General features: G+C 49.3%; 10 protein-coding genes across 10 annotated transcripts; 3 read left to right on the forward strand and 7 right to left on the reverse strand.

The window, feature by feature from the left end:
* Positions 1 to 199: 199 nt before the first annotated feature.
* On the reverse strand, positions 200 to 2,446 carry BO83DRAFT_314935 (LipA and NB-ARC domain protein; the record flags this gene model as incomplete). Its single annotated transcript, XM_025527601.1, has 2 exons — positions 200 to 326; positions 555 to 2,446. The coding sequence occupies 2 exons, from the start codon at positions 2,444 to 2,446 to the stop codon at positions 200 to 202; spliced, it is 2,019 nt and encodes a 672-aa protein (XP_025387366.1).
* Positions 2,447 to 2,866: 420 nt separating this feature from the next.
* On the forward strand, positions 2,867 to 3,549 carry BO83DRAFT_379225 (RidA family protein). Its single transcript, XM_025531455.1, has 2 exons — positions 2,867 to 3,042; positions 3,096 to 3,549. Exons 1-2 carry the CDS (start codon positions 2,931 to 2,933, stop codon positions 3,389 to 3,391), a joined length of 408 nt encoding a protein of 135 aa, XP_025387367.1. The 5' UTR covers positions 2,867 to 2,930; the 3' UTR covers positions 3,392 to 3,549.
* On the reverse strand, positions 3,429 to 5,895 carry BO83DRAFT_446977 (uncharacterized protein). Its single transcript, XM_025536627.1, has 5 exons — positions 5,574 to 5,895; positions 4,703 to 5,503; positions 4,439 to 4,648; positions 4,244 to 4,392; positions 3,429 to 4,198 (listed from the first exon to the last, which is right to left on the reverse strand). Exons 1-5 carry the CDS (start codon positions 5,664 to 5,666, stop codon positions 3,466 to 3,468), a joined length of 1,986 nt encoding a protein of 661 aa, XP_025387368.1. The 5' UTR covers positions 5,667 to 5,895; the 3' UTR covers positions 3,429 to 3,465.
* A 490-nt stretch (positions 5,896 to 6,385) lies between these two features.
* BO83DRAFT_399631 (cytochrome P450) lies at positions 6,386 to 9,372 on the reverse strand (the record flags this gene model as incomplete). Its single annotated transcript, XM_025533331.1, has 4 exons — positions 6,386 to 7,028; positions 7,086 to 7,844; positions 7,892 to 8,093; positions 9,360 to 9,372. The coding sequence occupies 4 exons, from the start codon at positions 9,370 to 9,372 to the stop codon at positions 6,386 to 6,388; spliced, it is 1,617 nt and encodes a 538-aa protein (XP_025387369.1).
* Positions 9,373 to 10,491: 1,119 nt separating this feature from the next.
* On the reverse strand, positions 10,492 to 11,694 carry BO83DRAFT_427980 (uncharacterized protein; the record flags this gene model as incomplete). Its single annotated transcript, XM_025535386.1, has 4 exons — positions 10,492 to 10,949; positions 10,998 to 11,084; positions 11,133 to 11,595; positions 11,647 to 11,694. The coding sequence occupies 4 exons, from the start codon at positions 11,692 to 11,694 to the stop codon at positions 10,492 to 10,494; spliced, it is 1,056 nt and encodes a 351-aa protein (XP_025387370.1).
* A 646-nt stretch (positions 11,695 to 12,340) lies between these two features.
* On the forward strand, positions 12,341 to 14,261 carry BO83DRAFT_362782 (cytochrome P450). Its single transcript, XM_025529541.1, has 3 exons — positions 12,341 to 12,549; positions 12,600 to 13,096; positions 13,154 to 14,261. The coding sequence occupies exons 1-3, from the start codon at positions 12,412 to 12,414 to the stop codon at positions 14,184 to 14,186; spliced, it is 1,668 nt and encodes a 555-aa protein (XP_025387371.1). The 5' UTR covers positions 12,341 to 12,411; the 3' UTR covers positions 14,187 to 14,261.
* A 900-nt stretch (positions 14,262 to 15,161) lies between these two features.
* On the reverse strand, positions 15,162 to 15,948 carry BO83DRAFT_446985 (putative extracellular guanyl-specific ribonuclease; the record flags this gene model as incomplete). The annotated part of the gene is made up of 2 exons (XM_025536628.1): positions 15,162 to 15,574; positions 15,651 to 15,948. 2 exons carry the CDS (start codon positions 15,946 to 15,948, stop codon positions 15,234 to 15,236), a joined length of 639 nt encoding a protein of 212 aa, XP_025387372.1. The 3' UTR covers positions 15,162 to 15,233.
* A 1,468-nt stretch (positions 15,949 to 17,416) lies between these two features.
* On the reverse strand, positions 17,417 to 18,363 carry BO83DRAFT_417950 (uncharacterized protein; the record flags this gene model as incomplete). The annotated part of the gene is made up of 3 exons (XM_025534795.1): positions 17,961 to 18,363; positions 17,632 to 17,859; positions 17,417 to 17,427 (listed from the first exon to the last, which is right to left on the reverse strand). The coding sequence occupies exons 1-3, from the start codon at positions 18,280 to 18,282 to the stop codon at positions 17,417 to 17,419; spliced, it is 561 nt and encodes a 186-aa protein (XP_025387373.1). The 5' UTR covers positions 18,283 to 18,363.
* Positions 18,364 to 19,045: 682 nt separating this feature from the next.
* Positions 19,046 to 20,015, forward strand: BO83DRAFT_417951 (DUF3632 domain-containing protein; the record flags this gene model as incomplete). Its single annotated transcript, XM_025534796.1, has 2 exons — positions 19,046 to 19,463; positions 19,510 to 20,015. The coding sequence occupies 2 exons, from the start codon at positions 19,049 to 19,051 to the stop codon at positions 19,944 to 19,946; spliced, it is 852 nt and encodes a 283-aa protein (XP_025387374.1). The 3' UTR covers positions 19,947 to 20,015.
* Positions 20,016 to 20,721: 706 nt separating this feature from the next.
* On the reverse strand, positions 20,722 to 21,044 carry BO83DRAFT_52332 (uncharacterized protein). Its single transcript, XM_025537416.1, has one exon. The coding sequence runs from the start codon at positions 21,002 to 21,004 to the stop codon at positions 20,777 to 20,779; it is 228 nt and encodes a 75-aa protein (XP_025387375.1). The 5' UTR covers positions 21,005 to 21,044; the 3' UTR covers positions 20,722 to 20,776.
* Positions 21,045 to 21,160: the final 116 nt, after the last annotated feature.

Consider the following 21,160-nt stretch of genomic DNA (forward strand, 5'->3'; position numbering starts at 1 on the left):
CCGTCCTAAAATCTCGACATTCACTACCACGTCATAAGGCATCATGGCATAACACGGTCATAAGCGAACATTTGTTCACAGCCTAGACAACAGTTGAAAGAAAGCCTAGCCAAGGCATAGATGGCCACAAGCGAGAAACCGAAACACACGGAGCGCACTCTCATTTTCATGAACTCATAGGGGACTTCAAACGATCCACTCAAAGCTTGGGTGGAGCGAACGCCCTGTTTTCCCTTTTAGGCATAGTTTCGGGGCCGTGGTCCACCGTCAACAGCTGCACCGCCACCGAACATCGATCAGCATTAACGCATGGTTCAGTCGATGGTCTGATAGATGACACCATTTGTGAATGACAGGAACAGGGAAAGGAAAGCTTGTCTGTTCTAGGCCTTGCTGTATAGCATGCGCCTCATGCTCAAGCAGAACATTCAATCTTAGCCATACGATTGGTATTCATAATAATACTGACTTCGATCACCATGATCACAATTAACAATCGCCTCCGATTAAAATAAACACGTTATCTAATATACAAGAATATATACAGCCATCACCCCCGAACTATATAAAATCCATTCACGGCAATCTGCTTATCCCTTGCCTCATCCGTCGGAGCCCTAACCCCGATCCAATGCAGCGGAACCTTCTCCGCTAGCTTCTGTCCCCGATACTTGACATTCTCCACACCTTCTCTAGTTCTATCCATCCAGCCTCCACTTCCACTTCCGCTCGCTCCGTTGGTAATCATACCTCTCGTCCCCGAGAAGGGCCTATCTGCTGCCCAAGCAGGATGTTCTAGAATGCTCTGCGCATACGACACATCGCATGCATCAGCTAACATGGCCGCCTCAGCAGCCGCCTCGCGAGCAGCTATGAGATCCTTGTCCGTCTGGCCTCTGGGCGGAGGTACATCCGGACGGAGAAAACCCATGATTCGGATCTGAAGCTTTATTTGAGCTCGTACCGGCACAGCAGGTTCATCGATGAAGCGGACAGTCGTGATCTTCTGCATAGCGCGCGAGAGATTGACTCGCTCCTGTTGTATCGGATCAAAGTAAATAACCGAGAACACGACGCCCTGCCACGTTCCTGAGGCCGAACCAGGCCCTCTCTCCGCTGTCGCCTCAACACCCTCAACTCTCGCCCACCCAAAGAAAAACCCCCGATACCGATCCAGCACCATATCAGGTACTTTACCAACCCTAAATCGAAGCCCATCACTATCCCCGGCCTCCACTCTCGCTGTAAGGTCCACAGGGAACGGCGCCTTCGGCCCCTCCTCCAAAGCAAGCTGATACCCCGCCTGCACATCCCTCAACCCATTACCACTCCTACTCCCTCCCCCATCATCATCATCATCCCCACTAACCCCCAACACTGACCCAACCCTATCCCCAACCCCACTAACCGAAACAGCCGTCTCCGCCGCCGTCTGCGTCACCCAACTCGGCTGATACGGCTGCACCTTACTCTGCACCGCGGCCGTAACTGGCGCCACGACCGCCTCAGCCGCAGTCTGAACATACATCCCCAGCACCATAGCCCCGACCTCCAAAGGCATAGTCGACAAACTAGCCCCCCTACACGAACTAGGACTCAAACTGGTTGATAATACCCGAAACACCGGACTATAGCACATAGCCTTCCTCCTATTCTCACCATCCCCGCAAAGCACAAGCTGGAAGTACCCATCCCCGGCCTCAACGGGGATCCTCACCACCATCGTCTCCCGCAGCACATGCTGTCTCTCGCGCCCCGTCGCCTTCTTGCGAAACTTGCCAATGTCGCGCTGCCACGCGCGCTCATCCACCGGGTCGACTTGCTGCACGTGCACGGGAAGCGTCGGGGTGACGTTTAGCCAGGAGTCGGTGAGGCCGAGGAATGCTTTTGTTTTCATTCCAGTTTTGCCGCTCCAGCCTTTGCTTTGGAGGTAGAGTGTGCGGGTTGGTGGGAGGGGGGCGTCGGAGAAGATGGAGATGGTGACGGAGGTGGTGCTGCCGCGGTAGAAGACGATGCCGGAAGAGTGTCGCAGGATGGTGGTGTGTTTCGTGCTGCTTGTGGGGTGCGTTATGAGGCCGCCGAGGAAGTGGGTGGCTTCGTTGTAGGCCTTTTGGGCGGTGGAGGGGCCTGTCGCTGCTGGGTTTGGGGTTGTTGCGGAGCGAGGAGGGGGTGGTGGTGGGAGGGGAGAGGGGGTACGACTTGGATAGGATGGCTCATTGTGGGTGGTTGCAGAGCGGACAGGGAGGGGTGGTGTGTAGGGTGGTGGAGGGCGATGAGGACGTGGTGATAGTGGTTGTTGGTGGACTTGGAGTTGCTGTTTGGAGGATACGCATGGTTGTGGCGGTGGTGTTTGCGAAGGCGATACTGTTACGACGCCGCGGATGGTGCCGTCCGGGGAGGTGGTCTGGGGTAGGGGTTTGCGCTTTATTCCTGTGTTGGTGTGCATGGTGTGTTGCACCACTGGGAAATTGGGGCTATCTAGTAATCATTATGATTCAGTGGGAATGGCCAGGAGAAAAGTCACCTGGACCCCTATTGCGATGGTCTGGATCGAGTGATGATATCGATCGGATGCCGCGGAGGTGATGAGTCAGCAGGCGATAAGATAAGATAGTTTGACAGGTGGGGATCAGTAGTCTGCAGCACTGTTAAGGACTTACCTATGGCATTGTTGGATGTATTGAAGCATGGATAATAGAGTGTGCATCATTTTGCTAAGCCATTAATTAGTTCAGTATTTGAGCAGTGGTGCTGCGTGATAGTAAGATTGTAATCTCCCCACCATGTGGCGGTTGCATCAAACGGAAAGTATATTCCGCTGCGGCGAAGACATATAAGGAACTCCAGCAACCAGCAACCAGCAACATGAAAACCGTAACCATCAGCTGTACCCTCCTCAATTTTACTACTCTATCTACTAATCTTTCGAAATGTCTCACCTCACCTATTACAACTACGAAGGAGTTGGAAAAAGGAATCAGCAAAAGTTCAAATATAGCCAAGCCGTGCGCATAGGTGATCGCATTGAATGCTCTGGACAAGGTATTCCGAATTTTTGCAGATATGGACACTAGTGTCAATGTTAACCATTACAGGCGGCTGGGACCCAAACACTGGGGAATTCTATAAAGAGATCAACGAGCAGATCGACCAGGCGTTCAAGAACGTCGAGCTGAATCTGAAGAACGCTGGCGGCAAAGGGTGGGAGCAGGTCTTCCGCGTGAACTCATACCATGTCCCCATCAACAACGAAGCGCTGGATGCCATGGTCAGGAACTTTAAGAAGTATATGCCGAATCATGAGCCCCTGTGGACATGTGTGGGCGTGACGAGGTTGGGGGAGGATGATATGAGGGTTGAGATTGAAGTGGTGGCTCATGATCCGAAATAGTCTTTGACCAGGTATTCAGGAATGGGGGATAAGCTATGCGGCTCATAATCAAAGGCCATGTATATGACTGCCAACTACCATGCACGGTCCCATGTGGCCTGGTTCAAGAAGTCAAAGTATCCGTAGTCGTCTGGGAGCTGGCTCCAAAGTGCGAGATCAGTACCGAGCATATTACGCAGCTCCGGAATAGCCCCATCACTAGTAATGCCAAACAGATCGAAGGCATTTTGTGCAGGATCATGGATGTCAAGGTCAACCGCAGTGATGTTACCATCCTCAGGTGACCCCTCGCTCGGCAGCATGGGACAAAGCTTCCTAAGATTAATCGCAATATGTCGTGCTGGATGCCATGACTTAGACAGTCCATCAAGTGCAGCAAGACATATTCGCATCTGGTTGCGCTTAGAAGGACGGTCCGGCTTTTCCAAAATGACCCGAGCTGCTGATAGCGTACTATGCATGGCTGAAATTGGACTACGTCGAAAATTGCCAAATGTCCGGCAGTATTTCTGAGCCACGACACACATTGTCTTAGCGGAGTCCCTGCATACAGTTCGAGCCTTCTCCATCGTCTTAGTCCTTGTATCAGGTGAGTCGTAGTAGCAAGGGCCCATTAGGAATGGTTTGGCAAGTAGAATCTTCGTCGTATGATATACCATATGAAGGGTATATGCCTGAGGCACAGGGTTGGGACGGTCAATCCTGAGGTGCTGAGGAAGATCGTAGAACCAAGATCTTAGAGCGAGAAGGTTGGATTCGAGAAATTCCGGCTGCTCCGTCCCCTTCACGAGTGGCTTGGGACCCCACCTTCCTTGGTCAGAGAGTTGCCAATGTAGTCGGAATGATACTTACATTGAGAGAAGGATGTTCTCGGTGATTTTACAGATTCCGATCAGTGCTCTTTGCAGAGGGACCACTGTTTTTCGGATCTTCGCAGCTGTCTCCACGGTCTCCGCGGAATCGCCCATATCTGATGGTAACTCGACAGCGCCTTGCTGATCCTGCGCGCTGTCAGCGAGAAATGGAGGACGGCATAAGAGAACTGACGAGCATCGAGCATATCCGCCCCGTATAAGTAGCGGAAAGTTTGTCATGACAATACAGTGTCCAGTAAATCTGCCTTCTCAAGCGTGCCTCCCTGGCTGATATAGTGACCGTGCCTGCGAAGCCTGCCGGATCCATGTTCAAGCCCATGTCAAGACACAGTCGGTCCGCCATGCCATGATGTAGCCATCCAGCAGCATCTTTGCCGATTGCCTATTCGCCATCATAAGTCACAGGTTCTGATTGCATTTGAAACATAGAACCCACAAAGTAGACCATGCCAATGACCCCTAGAGCCTGAATAGTGACAAGAGTAGGATTTTCCATCTCTAAGTGTAGAAGACTCTTCGCTCGGGAGAGTAACTCCAGACCGGCTGAGTTTGGATCATTGGAAACTAATCGGACTTGCAAGCTATCGGAGTATCGAGAGCCTAAAGCGAGAATAGAGTAGTGAAGCAGTGGACTCCAGCATTTTCCCAGAGAGCTCATGCTCTCCCTGAAAAGAGTCTCGTCGACAATGGGATACCATGGTTGTTCCCATGTAAAGTAAAGATTAATGAGCTCGTTCTGCAGAGAGATAGGGATTTCGTCGACCATTGGACTAGGTACTGTCAGACCGAGGTAGTCATCGATGTTATTGAGCGCAGCATCCGCCTGGGGGTCATGTGAAGTTTCTCGGTTTCCACCGCTCGACGGAAGGCCCTGGAATCCCAGTCGCCCACTGGTAGGCCCGAAGTACCGCATCTCCCCATCTTTGTCAAAGTTCAATGACTCGTCCAGCGATAGTTGGCCTTTGAGAGATTCACATAGGCTATCCATCGCCGAGCATGTCTCGTCTATTTTTTCATTTACCAAGAAGCTATACAAGCCTTTTCCAGGAGGCTGTAAACCATGATCTACGGTGTTGATACCGTGCTGGTCTAGCAGCTTCTCCAGCAATTCGATACGCTGCCTAAGGAGTAGGACATACGACTTAGAAGCCGGTCGGCGCCCATCTTCAGTGCTTGAATATTGACATGACACATTCCATTGAAGGCATCTGGAACATGATGGTTTTACCCCGTCACACTAGCAGAATCAGCGGTCGTACCGTAGTGACGTAGGTAAGTAATGATTGTTCTCTACTTCGAGGGTTTACCTTAGCTCGCCGCCGACGGCATTCTTCGCACGCTTTGGTGGTGTACTTTCCACGGGATTTTGCTCTACTTTTCCCATCCCTTGTTGAATCCATTGCAAGCCAAAGGCTTTGAATAGCTTAGATCAAGTCGGGAAGATTGATGATCAATTTCATTGATCGTAATGGCGGAGTGTGGGGAAAAGGAGCGGCCGATTTGTCAGCACGACAGCGTCACGATTTCCCGCGATCGGCTAATTGGATTTGGGAAGAAGTCATTGATATTGGATTGCTAAGCAGCCACAAGCTTTATACGGATGATAATGTCAGTTTCTATATCCGAAGGTAGCTCCGTTTTATAGTACTACAAAGCTCATGTGTGCTTGGTATGGCAAAACTCTGCTCGAAATGTTATACGCGCAGTGTCAGTCCAAAGTTTGTACGGTTCAACTCATAATCTCCCCGTACAAGATTCTTAGAAGCGCGAGATTGAAATAGAGGCGTTTGATTCCAATGTAGACATCTTTTCATCAGAGGTTCTCGTGTTTAGCCATGTTTGCTTCTTATTCAAATGTTGCCGGACTGGAAAATGCAAGTTACCGTAGAACAAAACCCAAGGAAAAAGCATTGTTAATAATGCGACTACATCCCCACATAAAATATGCATAAAGACGTTAGGATTGTAAGGGAGGATCCGCCAGCCTTTCCACTAAAGAAAGGCTTAATAAGGAGAAAGAGAGACGGACAGGAAGAACCAGGATCGAAAGGAACACATGAAACCTAGGAGAAACAAAAAAGCGGCCAATCCAGAGGGCTCCAGAGCGCTCCGACAAAACTCACAATACCCTCCTTCGAATGCGTACTGACACCTTTCCAACCGGTCCAACGGTTCCAAACCCAAAGGTGCGCATGCTCATCCGCAGATTCTTCTCGTCAGCCAACACCTCACAGTCATACAGCGTTGTCATCAAAGCCATCCCAAGAATGATCATTGTTTTGGCAAAGTACCTCCCAGGACAGATGTGAAGAGCACCCCCGTAGGGCATCCAAGCACCTTTGGCCATCTCGGTCGTGAATATTAGTGTCTGGCCATCATCCGCATACTTCAACCACCTACCCACCCAGAACTCCTCTACCGGATGATCCACACCTGCCCCCCTGCACCAGATCTCTGGATCCATATGACCCGACATAGGAGTAGTGAGAATCCAGTTCTTGTTAGGAATGTGCCATCCATCTACATTCAGGTCGCCACGGGACTGATACCAGACGAAAAAACCATTGATTCGGAGGCGAAGAGTTTCGGCATAAATGGCTTGCAGGACTGGTTGGTGTAAGAGGCGATCAATATCAAATTTCACATCTGACTCCGAGATCAAACAGGCGCGAGCCTCAGCCCGAACGAGTTTAAGTAGTTCTTGGTCTTTGAAGGCTTCCAGACAGGTCCAGAAGGAGGTATTTATACCGTTTGTGGTCATCCTAACGCCAGGTGTTAGCTGATCTAGCCAGGTGAAACCCGATCCAGACATGACGTACCCCCAGATAACCGCCAAATCATGCATGGCAATAACATCAGCATCAAACCCTTCAATCTGTTGAAAGGCATCTACCCGATCGCGCCAGTACTTGGAACCCCAGACCGGGTCATCGCCATCTGAATTGACTGCGGCGGGGTCGAAGTGCTCTCGTGCCCACGTGTTCCAGTCCTTCAAGGCACCAAGCGCTGCGTCTCGTGCGGCATATGCCCGCGGCGCCAGGAACCGCGGAACCCCAACAAGCATCTTCCAGACGTTGTCGTCAAGGGTAAACAGGTTGATCGCAAAATTCGGGTGCTGTCGTATTAAGTATTTCCCACACAGTGCATCCATCATTGAGGCAGTAAAGTCGTTATTAAAAAGCTGGACAAAATCGTCTAACTTGACCCAGTGGCTACGGATGGAGAGTGCCTGCAGGCGCTCTGTGAGGGTGGATTGAAATCTCTTTACAAAAGGAGCGAAGCCTGCCCCAAGGAGTAGACGTTGGTTAGTACGCCGGATCAGATATTCAATCCGATTCTGTGGCTCAACATTGCTTTCGGGATAAGGTCTGGGAAAACCCCCGGAGTTGTCATGGGCGTAGATCCGTAACGCGCTCGGCGGAAGGCCGAAGACGCGCCGCAGAAGGATCGCATGTACGGCAAATAGAGAGAGGCTGCGTTCTTTAAGGATGGAACCAATGGTTTCCGTGCCTTGGAAGATGTAGAGGGTTTGCGTCAGTATCCGTGCACGGACTGGTCGAGAGTTCCACAGTAGGTGCCTGTACGACATCAGCCACTTGTCCTATAAGAAGCGCTGCTGTCATACTTTGCCGAGAGAACAAAGCCTCGAGGGTTCCACAGCATCTTTAACGGAAGTGTTCCCAGTGGTGGTATTAAGGACGGCACCAATGGGGGAATCTTCATTCCTCGTTTGACTCGAGGTTTCTCATGTAGTGCGTGGATACCGTACCAGTAGTTCACCAGGCAGATCCCAATAGTGGCAATGATGAGATATGTGACATATATCTCTTTAAGAGGCAGAAAGAAACTGGCAGAATGCCACAGTTCTCCGGTATGATAAGACATGATAAAGTGCGGGATGTAATGTGAAATGATAGAGTTGATCTTGTGAATGCATTATGGAAACGGGGCAACGTAGCTTTACTGGTCTATTTAAATGTTATAGACTCATGGACCGGTACATAGTCATCTTGGGTGTGAGGAGACGGGCTTGCCGAGGGCTTCGGACAACCGCTCGCTACGTGAAGGTATACATTTGATCCAGGCAATTTGTATTAGAACACAATGTATCTGAATAGCCTGCTTACCTCTATCCCTGTGCTGGGAACTAACCGGTGGGCAGTGTAGCATCTGCTGGGGTCCATTTCGCAAAGCCTGCGTAGAGACGGCCGAGAGATACCGCGAAATCCTCTCATCCTGGACATTCATGTGAAGCATGCATCATGCGTGAGGTCCTGATAGTGATTGATAGCACTGCCACCCGAAGTAAATTGGGAGCGTAGTTTCCTGTCAGCCTTTTCATGCACCGTGTAAGACCTCTTCCACACACCCATAGGCGAGGAAATTCTTACCGCAGCGCACTACAGCGATGGTAAATGTGTCCAATGATGGTTTAGTATCAGGTGAGCGATACCACGAGGCCCATGTAAAATATTACGACGGCCACCCACTGTATTACGTAGTGACATCCACGGCCCCCAACCTGTCACGGACCTGTATGCAAAGGATCATTAAAGCCAACAGTTGCTGATTTCTTCCGATTCACCTGCTAGAGTGCCCTTATACGGTAACAGAAGGGCCGGCGGGGCTGTGGGTCGTTCTGATGTGGGCGGTTTCTGACCAGTTGTTTGTGTGGGGGGAGACGGCCAAAAATCCTCGGTGCTGGAGGTTCTTGTCGGAGAGCTCTTGTAACCGGCCTATGATGGCTATCCCTCGTATGCTTAGCAAAGATGAATAAGAGGCCATGGAGCCATGTATTCTTGGCGTTAGGAGTGCACAGGCATGTCAGATGAGGGGAACTTGCGCTATCACAACCCGCTAATGCACACAGGATTTGATGGCGTATTTTTACCGGCCAGGAACGTCAAGCGGCCACACGGTTCCTGCCGCTAGTGCTTATGAGCGTTATGCTTTTCTGCCTCACGGGGTACGGCTCGCATTTCTCTTTCCTAATACAGTGACCGTCTTGAGTATGGTGCATCTCAAACAACATGATGATCCCTGTGCAAATAGGTATTGTTGGGACAAGTCCAGCTCGCTTGTCTAATTACCACCAATCATGACCATGCCAACCGAAACATTCATCTAACCAGAACTTGTCTTTGATAACTCGGATAAAAGGATACTTCCAAAAATAAACGGCCAGGTTCTAACCAGAGGGTCCCGTTCTCGGAAGTATATGTCTCTCGCGCATTTGCCTGCAGTTCCACACGTTGACTAGATATCAGTCTCCACGATGTTAGCCTCATGATACCATGATGTGGAGCGGGGCGCAGTAGGTGGGTGATGGATATTGCGGATAATCATTGGGCGTACCTGACCTAGAGCTATTCCCATGACCATCGCCCCCGATGAACTAGATAGATGATGGCATGGCTGAAAGTGAACGGAACAGAGAGTAGGAAGCAGAAAACAAGCGCTTCGCGTGACACATAGAGAGGTACGGATGTTGAGATAGTAAACAAAAGAAGGGAAAGGCTGAGGCTTAAAGAGGCCATGATTTTGTGCTGCGCGACGTACGCCATTGGGTGACGGGGCCAAGGAGGAGCATGCTAGATGAAAGTGTGACAAGCCTAATACTGCGGAGAACGCTATCTGGCGTGTGGGAACTGTGGGTGTTTCTATTTAACCTAGTTTCTTGGGGATCATGTTATCGTTCCATCCAAGGCTGTCTCAAATGTGAAATTGGCCAGCCGTGCCTTGACCATTTAGCGGCGACCTACCGAGTTAAGTGGAGCACGTTGTATCTCTACCCTTGTCTAGCGGCCCGCCCCGACCAAACGCGGCGCCATAATCGTCATGCTGTCTTAGGAAGGTGATCGACCAAGCCAGGCGGGGTTGAGAGGCTGTGAGCAGCATGTGAGCTTGCCATGGTGCTTATCTTTGGGCTCCAATGTTGCGACCTTTCCCTGGATACGCATACTTTGCACATCCGCTTCTCATGCAGTCAGAATGCAACCGACTAGTTATAGTAGCACGGGAGGGAGGGGTAATTGAGTGAGTTGATCTCATTTTCTAATTATCATCGAAAGGCTGAGAATTTGACCAGGTTCGTTCGATGCCGGGTAGAACCACCCTTAATGTCACCCAGAAAATAATGTGTGTTAGCCAGCCCTCCACATGCACTGCCATCGCGTTACCTCTGGGGCGGGGCTGGTTCCGATTAGCATACCACGCGGGATTAGTCTAACAGGCCGAGCGAGCTTCAACGTCCACATGTCGCTGGGTTCCATAGACGTCAAATTCTCTTGTTGTAGACCGGCTTGCCAGCACTTCCATCTCAGAGCCATTGCCATAGATCCAAGTGCTAGACATGTTATCTGGATGGCGCCGCTTTGGCGATGAGAAAGACTCCTGCAAAAACCTTTTCACTGAGAATGGAGGGGGCGAGAGTGTTCGATTTTGCGCCACAAAGAAGGAACGGAATGAAACTGCCGCTGCTAGGAAAACTCCCACCTCGGCGCTTAGAAACTGCCAGTATGTTTCCCAAACAGTGTCGACTATATCGCGGTAGACTAGTCCAGAAACTCTGACGATTGATAGTATAATCATGACAACTGTTAGGCAGAGGGACAACGTGAGAATGATTCTTTGAGTCCATCGCACTCGGATTTTCCAAATGATATTGACGGGTATTGCGAGAACTAACACACGTTAGCTATTGAACGGTGCGGCTACTCTGCCAGACTAACTCAGAAAATCTCCCAGGGTATCCAGCACCATGAGGATGATGGATTCTGCCACCACCTTACCCTTCTTTGACCCTACTGAACAAGTAACTGTATCGCGTAAGCGTCAAATCCAGCCCATGGAAAGAGCATGCTTACATTGCCTCATGTCATAGTAATAGGGGCAGCTGAGGAAAAAAATCAAGGAGCCGTAGATGAGAACCGCAGCTGTGTATACCGTAATCGCCCACCAGTAGATCTGCCAAGGCTTGATTCGGTCGATGAGCTTTTTGAAGAAAAAGAGGAAGCTTAGCTTAACAGCACCGAAAGCGCACCAAGAGACTGTCAGGCAAATTGCACTCCACTCATGGTACACATAGCCCACTTCGATAATATCCGCCGGAACAGCGACGTCTTTAATTCCAAGCTCCATCGCGACGAGAAGATACATGGGATCTATCACCTTGCGATACATGATTACGATACTGGCAAGTAGGAAACAAAGAGCCAGCACAAGCAACCAGTCATCCACAGAGAGTCTCTGTCTCTGTACACGGAATCGGATGAATAGTCGCATAAGCACGCCCAGAACTGCCGGGGCGAGGAGAACTGAGATCGAGATCTGGACTAGCGGTTAGGGCAGGGATGGAGGCACTTCAGTTCAGATACTCACAATGAAAGAATCCCTAGGGATTCTTCCTGCATAGTCTTGAGGCTGCATGTTGATAATTCTTCAATGTTCGCTGGAGACAATCGTGACTGTGTCGAGTGAATGGCAGTGTCTGGCACGCGCTTTAAAGAGAAGCACCCGAAGGCAACATGGAACCGCGCTTGGAGACGAGGTCCCCGAGCAACCTGCTGGGAGGGGGTAGGCATTGTAATCACCCGACTGCCATGGTCACTGAATGGTTGGATTCGAGACCTGGGAAGACTCACAGTAGCATGGGTTGAATTTTGCGCTCCGCCCCCCCCTCCTCTCTCGACGTTTCCTTTTCCATCCCGGTGCTCCGAGTTGATGCACCTCTTCCCCGGCTGAGCCTTGCGGAAAAGTTCGACCCCGCTTCATACTTTCAATGTTGCATATTTAGAGGTTGTCTCATTATCACCGGGGATAGTCTTAGTGTAAACGATATCCCTGTACTAGTGGGGGGTACCACCGTGGGGCAAACGGTATCAATGGTTGCGCAAGGCTGATACCAATCAATACCTTACCATACGGGCTGCGCCCACCTAGACTTGTCACTAAACACCATCATCCCTGCTAGTACAGTCTTTAGCTAGCCTACGTTTTCCCCAACCATTTGCTGGTGCTTTTTAAGCCCTTCCCCTAATTTCCTTCTCTCCGTCCTTCTCCCTTCCCTCCATCATCGCATTCCTGTCATCTTCCACTTCCTTTTCCTTTTTACACCCCTTTCTGTACTGCAAGCCTTTCTCCCCAATGCAAAATTTTAACTTTCAATGGGAAGGCCTCGGCGGCCGCATCGCCATCGCTTCGGCGGTGACCTGCCTCATCTCTTTCTTGTACAAGATGGTGAAGGTGCGACTGCACATGTATCGTCTCAAGAAACAAGGAATGGTAGGTGCGTTCGCCTTGGATTCGTTGCTCTCAAATTAACCACTCTGTAGCCAATGCCCCCCTGGGATCCTATTTTCGGTCATCTGCGCATCATGCCCGGTCTCGCCAAAAAGTGTCCCAGTGATGCTCTGCAGTCCCAGACATTCGCTGTTCTCTCCATGCAGTATCCGGGCCTGCAAAACGGCTTCTATATCGATGTTTGGCCATTTATGTGCCCAATGTTTGTTTGCACTACCCCTCCGCTGGCCGTGCAGGCTTGCCAGACCCATAATTTGCCCAAGCCGACCGATCTCCTGGCTCCTTTCATTAACCCCATGTCGGGTGGGGATACGTTTTTCACCACCAATGGGGCAGTGTGGAAACATGATCGCGACCTGTTCAACCATGCCTTTAGTACGACGGTTGTGGTTGGCCACGTAGATTATATTATAGAGGAAGCAGAGATCTACGTGGGAATTCTCCGCGAACACGCCATAAAAGGTGATACTTTTTCAATGGACGACCTTGCTTGTAGTTACATGATGGATGTCATTGGTAACGTCGCACTGTAATAACTCCCTATCTTAACACGAGTTGTGAGCCCAGTCACTGACGGAATGGACAGAAATACACGCTTCAAGTACCAAACGGGACACAACCCTATCGCCGCTGCAATGCGCAGTACCATCGAACTTGAATGCGGTCGGGAAGGGGAGAACAACCCTTTGCGACGCTGGAATATCCACCGGCTGTACCGTCAGTGGCGAAACAGCCGGATCATGGAGCACCACATTGGCCTGGAGCTGGAGAAGCGCTATCAGGAATGGCTGCAGCAAGGCGAAACGGCCAAAGCCCGTGGAAAATCCATCATGGATATTGTTATTGCCGAATATATGAAGAACCAACCGACAAGCCAAAGCCATACCTTGACCCTAGACCCTAAATTCAAATCTTGGGCCATCATCCAAATCCGCCTGTTCCTTTTTGTCGGACACGACTCCACCGCCGTGACTATCATCTACTCTCTTTACCTTCTCTCCAAACACCCGGACACTCTCGCCAAGATCCGTGCAGAACACGAACAGATCTTCAGTTCCAAGGCTGGTAGTGTCTCAACGCAAATTAAAGCGCACCCTGAGAAGACTAATCAAATGCCCTACACTACCGCCGTCATTAAAGAGACTCTCCGTCTCTTCCCACCAGCCAATGGCCTCCGATTTGGCCGTCCGGGCGTTTCTCTTTCCGACACCCACAGGACCGATGGACGGACCTTCCCTGTAGATGACTGCGCGGTCTGGCTCGTACATACCGCTATCCAACGGAACCCAGGGTACTGGCCCCATGCGCACGAGTTTGTCCCCGATCGCTGGCTCGTTGAGCCGGGGCATGAGCTCTATCCGCCTACTGGTGGATGGCGGCCCTTTGAGCGTGGTGCACGAGACTGTGTGGGGCAGAACATGGCTATGTTGGCTATTAAAATTACTCTGGCTATGTTGGTGCGGGAGTTTGATTTTGATAGTCAGTATGAGGAGTGGGATCGTAAGAACCCGGCGGCTGGTGCGGTACGGACTATGTTCGGGGAGAGGGCGTATATGGTTGCCAAGGGCGCGGCGCATCCGGCTCAGGGATATCCGTGTAAGGTGAGGTTGGCTGTGTAACTAGTATGATTGTTTGAGAATATGTGTACATTATACTTGATTGAGGAGATGTGTGTAGACGAATCATTTCGTTAGTGGGTTTCTCTTGTAGCATGAGTTCTAGTAGATGCTAAACAGGGGTGTAGAATTGCTGAATATTCTGCATTAAGAGTATAATCATCTGTGTAGAAAACAGCCAAAAACTCTTCATCCAATCGTACCGAGTAAAGAAAGATAACAGAAGACTCGATGCAAATACATGCTTCCTTCGTAGGCTTTGATGAATACTGACTAATATTGAGTTTGTTGCATGAGAGCAAGTTGAGTTGCAGACGCAGTGAACAACCGGTATTTATCTATCTTGACCAGAAAGATGCAACTAAAAGATCTATGCGAGAATCTACTCTAGCCAATGTCTGTCTTCGAATCTTCCTCCTTTTGGTCACTTCCATCTACCGTCAAGAACCAGTTAACCCCACCCGTGAACGATTAATGATCTCCTGTCTCGTACCAGTAACTATATATCCCAGAGTGTCAATCGCGTTCACTGCTGCGCTTATATTGGCACCAGCGTGTCTTCAAGGGAGAGCAACCGTTCATTGTATAATTAGGATAAAGTGGTGCGGAAACACGGCGTTAGGTGCAACCGTGCCGAAGTTCTCCGATAGTCCTTGCTATTGCTCCGTCGCTTGTTCGAGGAAATGATCTTGTATCACCAACAGACGTCGAAGATACCAAACATGAATCTCCAGGCAAAAGTGAAACCTATTAAATGGAACTCGGGATGGCTCAAGATGCCCAACATTGATTTAGTGTCATGTATTGTTATTGTCTAATCCTTCGTAGCAGAACTAACTTACATGAGGTGTTATATCTTCCAGAAATACTTCAACTAGCAATAAGTGTTCAATACTATACACATCATGCAGGTATCACCCTAAAGATCCGCAAACCCAACCTTCTTTCCCTCTGGCACTTGGAGTACCCTATCCCTCAGTGTGATTGCCTTTCGCGCAGGCAGTCCTATATGAGAACGTATTGATGTCATGGGCGCTACAAGCAGCGCCTCTAGTGTGAACCGGTCTTGGTACTGGGTTTCTTGCTAGACTTCTTTCTGGAGTTGTCGCCAGAGGAGTTGCCAGAGGAGTTGCCAGAGGAGTTGCCAGAGGAGTTGCCAGAGGAGTTGCCAGAGGAGTTGCCAGAGGAGTTGCCACTATTATTTGTAGTAGCATCCACAGTAGCAGTGGTAGTGGCTCTGGTAGTAGTCGTCGTAGTAGTTGTGGTAGTAGGACTGTCCATAATATTACTGCATTTCTTGAAACCATTGCTTAGACCCGGAATATGATATACCGACCCGACATAGTCGTCATTCCCTTTCATGATAACCCGGTACTTTCCCGGTGCGCCACCTTCCTCAGATGTATTAGCACAATCCCATACATTGGAACGAAGAGTTCAAGAAAAAGCAATATTGGGGAAGCTTACCCGTATATGTACCACCCGAGACCAACGGATACTCTTTCATATTTTTGGCATTAAAGAGGCCTTCGTGGTTTGCATAGGAGGATGGATATCTCCCACCACCGCCATTTTTGGACTGTTTGATGGCGTTCTTGATATCAATTATGGTGAACCTCTTCCCATCGCAGTCAACATCTTTGATTGTTTTGCGGGCGCGGGTAAGAAGAGTATTAGGCTCCTCGGCCGTTGGGTTGGCGACGGGGCTAGCAACTGCAGTGAGAGCCAGGGCTAGAAAAAGGGTGGGCTTGAGACTGAAAAGCATCTTGACCTATGTTCTTAACTAGAAACAAAATTAGAAACAAAATGTTTGAGATGGAAAGAATGTGTTGACGGATGTTTGTCTGAATGAGAGACTGGTATTGAAAGTAGGAGAGAATTCTTGAGTGAGTGACTTGATTGCGGGATGAAATCCAGAACTCTGGTGCAAAGAGCCAGTCTTTATACCCTTCTCTGTGATTGTATCTTGCCATATACTACTATGACGGAGGATGTTGAGCCCTCAAAAACGCTTTTCGGCCCCTAGAAATGTCTCAGTTATCTATAGAGTATACAACCTCGCTTAGCTATGTATATCCCCATAATGGGGGCTAAAAGGGGGCTAAACGAGATTAGACTGCCGCCAACTGGACCAAAATGAAAATCATCTCTGCTAGAAGAATACTGGTGCACTGAGATCCATCTACGAAATGGGGGCCGGGCGATCTTTGACGCTGCATCCTACGGGGCAACGGTACCACCCGCACACGTTAGGACCCTTTATTATGAAAATCGACTATCGAATGCGGGGGTTGATCCTATATAATGTGGAGTTGTCTTAGAGTTGGTATTCTTAATATAGGAGGCAAACGTTTCATTTGCCCTCCAGGAACGCTAAGGTGGCCTGCTGGATACAGTTGTTGGCTGGTCAATTTCTCAGTGCCGACCGCTTTTCACACAGCCCCCACGCCCTTCATTTTGAATCCATCAAATCGTGTCCATACCCTTCTTTCTTTCTACCCTCAAGCTCCACCCCTCGTCATGGAAGACTTCGGTAAAAAATAACAGCTAGCGATGGATTGATCCAGGAGTCTGATAGATTAGTATGTTCAAAGATGGGATGTATATGGTTGCCAAGGGCGCAGCACATCCAGCTCAGGGATGTCTGTGTAAGATAACAAAGAAATTAATAAAAGTATATATCTGTATGTATGTATGATATATATTTCTGAAGTAGAATCCATCAGGAAGCGAGTATCAGTTCCATTTTTACTTCGAGAGAGCATAAGAAAACAAATTATAATTTTGAAAATGAAGTAGCTTTTACCTAAGCTAATGAGAGAAGGTAAATCAATACAAGTGTTTTTCCTATTGTACCGGTTATAGCTTATCCAACTAGTACATCGCTCTGAATCTTCCCCTTGCTCGGCCATGCTAACAATTGCCAGCCATGAATTAATGCAATCATGTGAAGAGATTGAATATGATTCCTCACCAACTGTGCAATGTTAGGCATTGCATAAGTCCTAGAATTTATTGTACAGCATTCACATGACTAGATATGAGGATATAGAATCTGGGGCGCTCGACATAATGTAATGAATCTAGATATCTTGGAATATTACCACGGCCATTGATCTAAAGCGCTATATGGAAGTCAATATTCAAAGGAACAAGTGTCTCTCTATTAGTTGTTCCCTTATATCACTTAAACTCCGTGTATGTATATCTATGTGCAGAGAAATACATCAGATCTATTTAATAACTGTTTAGTCATACAGAACAAATGACAAAACCATGACACTTGAGCTCGGCCATGCCCACCACCAATAGCCGCACGCAATCCTCCGTTGGGACATTTTCCTCGATGGTCTAACGGCCATGACTTTCACCTGCGCCTTGGTAGGCAGTGAAGTAAAGTGACTTTAGTGGCTACTAGCCTTCTTACCCGACTTGCTGCTAGACTTACTGCCAGACTTGCTGCCGGACTTGTGACTTGTGTTGCCACTACTAGCCTTGGTAGTAGCAGTGGTGGTAGCCTTAGTAGTGGTGGTGGTGGTAGCTGTGGTGGTAGCAGTGTCCGCAAGATTCGTGCACTTTTTGAAAGAGTTCCCAGGGATATGATAGACCGATCCAAGATACGTGTAATTTTCATCCATAATGACGCGGTAATTGCCCGGTGGTCCGGCATTCGTCTCTGTTACATTTCCAATTCTGTTAGCGCATGCTCGTCGCCTCTAATACTCGCTGTCCAACAAAAAGAAAGCGTAGAAAAGAAGCAGTAAAGGGGTGACTTACTTCCGCTATAGGTTCCGGAGACCAACGGGTACTCATAAAGGGTGCGTGAAGAGCCAAACAATCCCTCACCATTACCATATACCTCCGGGTATTTGCCGTAGGCCTTGGCGTTTGTCTGCCTCTTATCTTCAACTACCTTGGATTGTTCAATGGCATTATGAATGTCTGCTTTGGTGAACTTTTTACCATTGCAATCGACGTCTCTTCTAGGAGCGCGGGCAACCAGGATGTTGCCCTCATCGACCGTCGGGTTGGCGATGGGGGTGGCTATTGCAGTGAGGGCCAGGGCCAGGAGAATGGTGGGCTTGAAGCTGAACAGCATCTTGAATGGAAGGAATGTGTTGTGTTCGGGGTTTGCTTGAAGGAAAGACTGGTAATCAAAGTATGAATCGATTGTTCAAATGAGTGACTGAGTTCATGGCAAGATGCAAGCAGGACCAGTGATGCGAAGGGACAGATTTTATACCCTGGTGCATAGTTTGCATCGTACCATAAGCCACAGAGACCAAGGACGTTGAAGCTCCAACGAGCGTCTCGGCCCCCAAGAAGTGTCTCAGAGGTCTATACAGCGTACACCTTCGTTTAGCTATTTGTACTCCTGTGATGGGGGCCACGATGGGGCCAAATGGTATCAGACTACTACCAGCTAAACTAGAATGAGAGGCCGAAGATCGGGAAGTGTCAGAACAAATACCTGAGCAATACCAGCACCACTAGAGAGATTTCTCTTTTGGTCTACTTGGTAAATGTCTCAACAGGAAGCGTTGCATCTGGATCTCCCTACTAAGTGGGGGCCAAGCCATCTTTGAGGCTGTAACGGCATTTCCCGCACATGTTAGAGCCCTTTCATATGAAAATCATCCGCCAGAGGTGGGGATCTTGTCCTTTGTAAAGTGGGGGCTGCCTCAGGGGATGATTCTTTGTGCGACCAACACACAAGGCTGAACACGATCATCTCCGTGTTGGAAAACGGTTGGCTGATCAATTCATTAGTGCTGACCGCTTTCCAACCGGACCCCACGCCTATTATTTAAAGCACTCCAAGCGTTCTTGCACCTTGTTTCCTCCAAAACCTCGAAGCCACCATCATGGGAGACGCCATCAGGGAAGACGCCATTAGGGAAGAGCTCGGCGAAGAACTCGTTGTGCGGCCAGAATTCCAAGTCATTAATGACTTGCTTCAGAATCCAGATGTATCACCCACTGAGGCAGTCCAACGGCTTCTCCGGGTACGCGAAAACCTACACCATGGACAAGAATCCCCGTCTGAGATTGATGGCAACCACACATGGTTCACCATGCTCCTGCTCGTAGAGATCATAAATCTCACCCCACCTGCACAACAGCGCAAGCTCGTCGAGTTTATTGCTGAGCTCCAACGTGTTGACCTTACCGATCCTTCTACCGGCCAGTCGCCCACGGCGATCGAGCTGAAACTATGGACGGAGCTTCCATACCTCGAACTATACTTAGCTGATATGTATGGATTCAGATTCAAGCCTGGTACGCCTCTCTCCCTCATCAATCAAGATGTGGTTAACTCTATCAGATTATGCCCGGCAGGTCGATGAGGATCCCCAGACGGAGTATCCTCCAAGAAAACTTCAGGAGTGGGAGAACCGCAACGCTTTTATGGCGCAGCTTACTGCGAAGGCAGAGCACCTCCGCCATCCCATGGATGTATCCCTGTACGCTCTGTACTCGTGCCGATCGGCATTCGAGGAAGGGCCGCTGATAGAGGAAGCGGTGCGCACTGCATGTATCTGGTATATCCATGCGGGCCAGCGTGTGTGGGAGAATTGCCAAATTGGACGGGAATATGGAGATGATGACGATCCGCCTCCACGCCGGCGCTTTAACATGGAAAAATGGCGCATTTGGAAAGACGGTCTGAAGGCGGCACAACGGGTATTCCCCAGGGAGAGTACACAGGAGATGATACGGAAGGCGTTGGAAGAGATTGAGAGAGCGGAGCGGGGAGAGTGAGGATCCAGGGAAAGGGACGAAAGAAGGTACTCCGATGGCTATTAGCTCGGTAATAATATTATAGAAGGCACGTCACGCCCTAGAAATTGAACGTGCAGGAATTCTTCCTTTGCTTATTTTAGCTTACAACGGGCCAGAAGTTCCATTGAAGTGGGTGTATACTGCGTGCGATGCATCAGCCAGTCGATCACTGTCACCGACAATTATCGAACCATGGGCTGACAAGTTGACTATATACTAGTAAAGGACCCAGGTACAAATGTAAACCGCATTGGTACAGAACTTCGCAGACAGCTCGAAGGCATCTCCGATTCCGTCAGAATTGTTATTCTGCCAGCCTGGAACCTTGCTGTCAAATTGTGCGTCAATAACCTCTATTCTTCGTTTTTTGATAATCCTGTTTGAGTAGTATCGTATTTCATACTATAGCACTCTCCAGATTCTCATTGCCGATGATACATGATAGTCCGTTCGCGAGACGTCATAGCTTTGACCGGGAGCGACACCGCAAATGCCAAAGAGTAGTCCAAATATGACAGCTGAGAATTTTCCGCGCAGCTCAACTACTGCCGATGTGGCTGAGATCGTTCCGTAAACACCAGCCGGAAGGGCGATGATGACGATATTGTGGCCACTTAAACAACCGAAGCCGTAGGGGTTGTGATCGGGATGTGGCGGACATGAACATCCATGGACTTCGTCGAGAAGAAGCTTCACTGCTGCGACCTCTTCTGGCAGGGCTCATATCACGGTATAGTCATGGCATGGAAGCTTTCGAGTAATCATTAGTAAATTCTTGTATATGGGACAAGGACCCCACTTCAGTATCCTTATCTCTGGGGTGTTGCAGGGTGTCTATTAATCCAGAAACACGAGGTATGATGATGCAAGGCGCGTAGGAACTGGTGAAGTTGGAGGAGAAGCAGGGATAGCGAGGAGTAAGTTGCACAGTAGCAGCCAGACTCACGCTGTCCGCGCAAACGAGACTGCCCCGAGAAGGGATCCAGGAATGACTTCATCAAAGGCTGTACTGAACGGGATCTCAATGACCTTAGCATGTGGTATTTTATGATACATATCACTGACTTTCGGGTTGAGTATACGGCGCAGGGTTGCCAATGAAGGAGTACTGCAAAAGATGAATTGGAAGACTTGCACGAAGCCTCAGGCATACAATTCGGCCTCAGGCTAAGGTGCTAAAATCGGCATGAGCC

This window comes from Aspergillus eucalypticola (genome assembly GCF_003184535.1).
Source record: "Aspergillus eucalypticola CBS 122712 chromosome Unknown BO83scaffold_15, whole genome shotgun sequence".
In the NCBI taxonomy this organism is placed as follows: Eukaryota; Fungi; Ascomycota; class Eurotiomycetes; order Eurotiales; family Aspergillaceae; genus Aspergillus; species Aspergillus eucalypticola.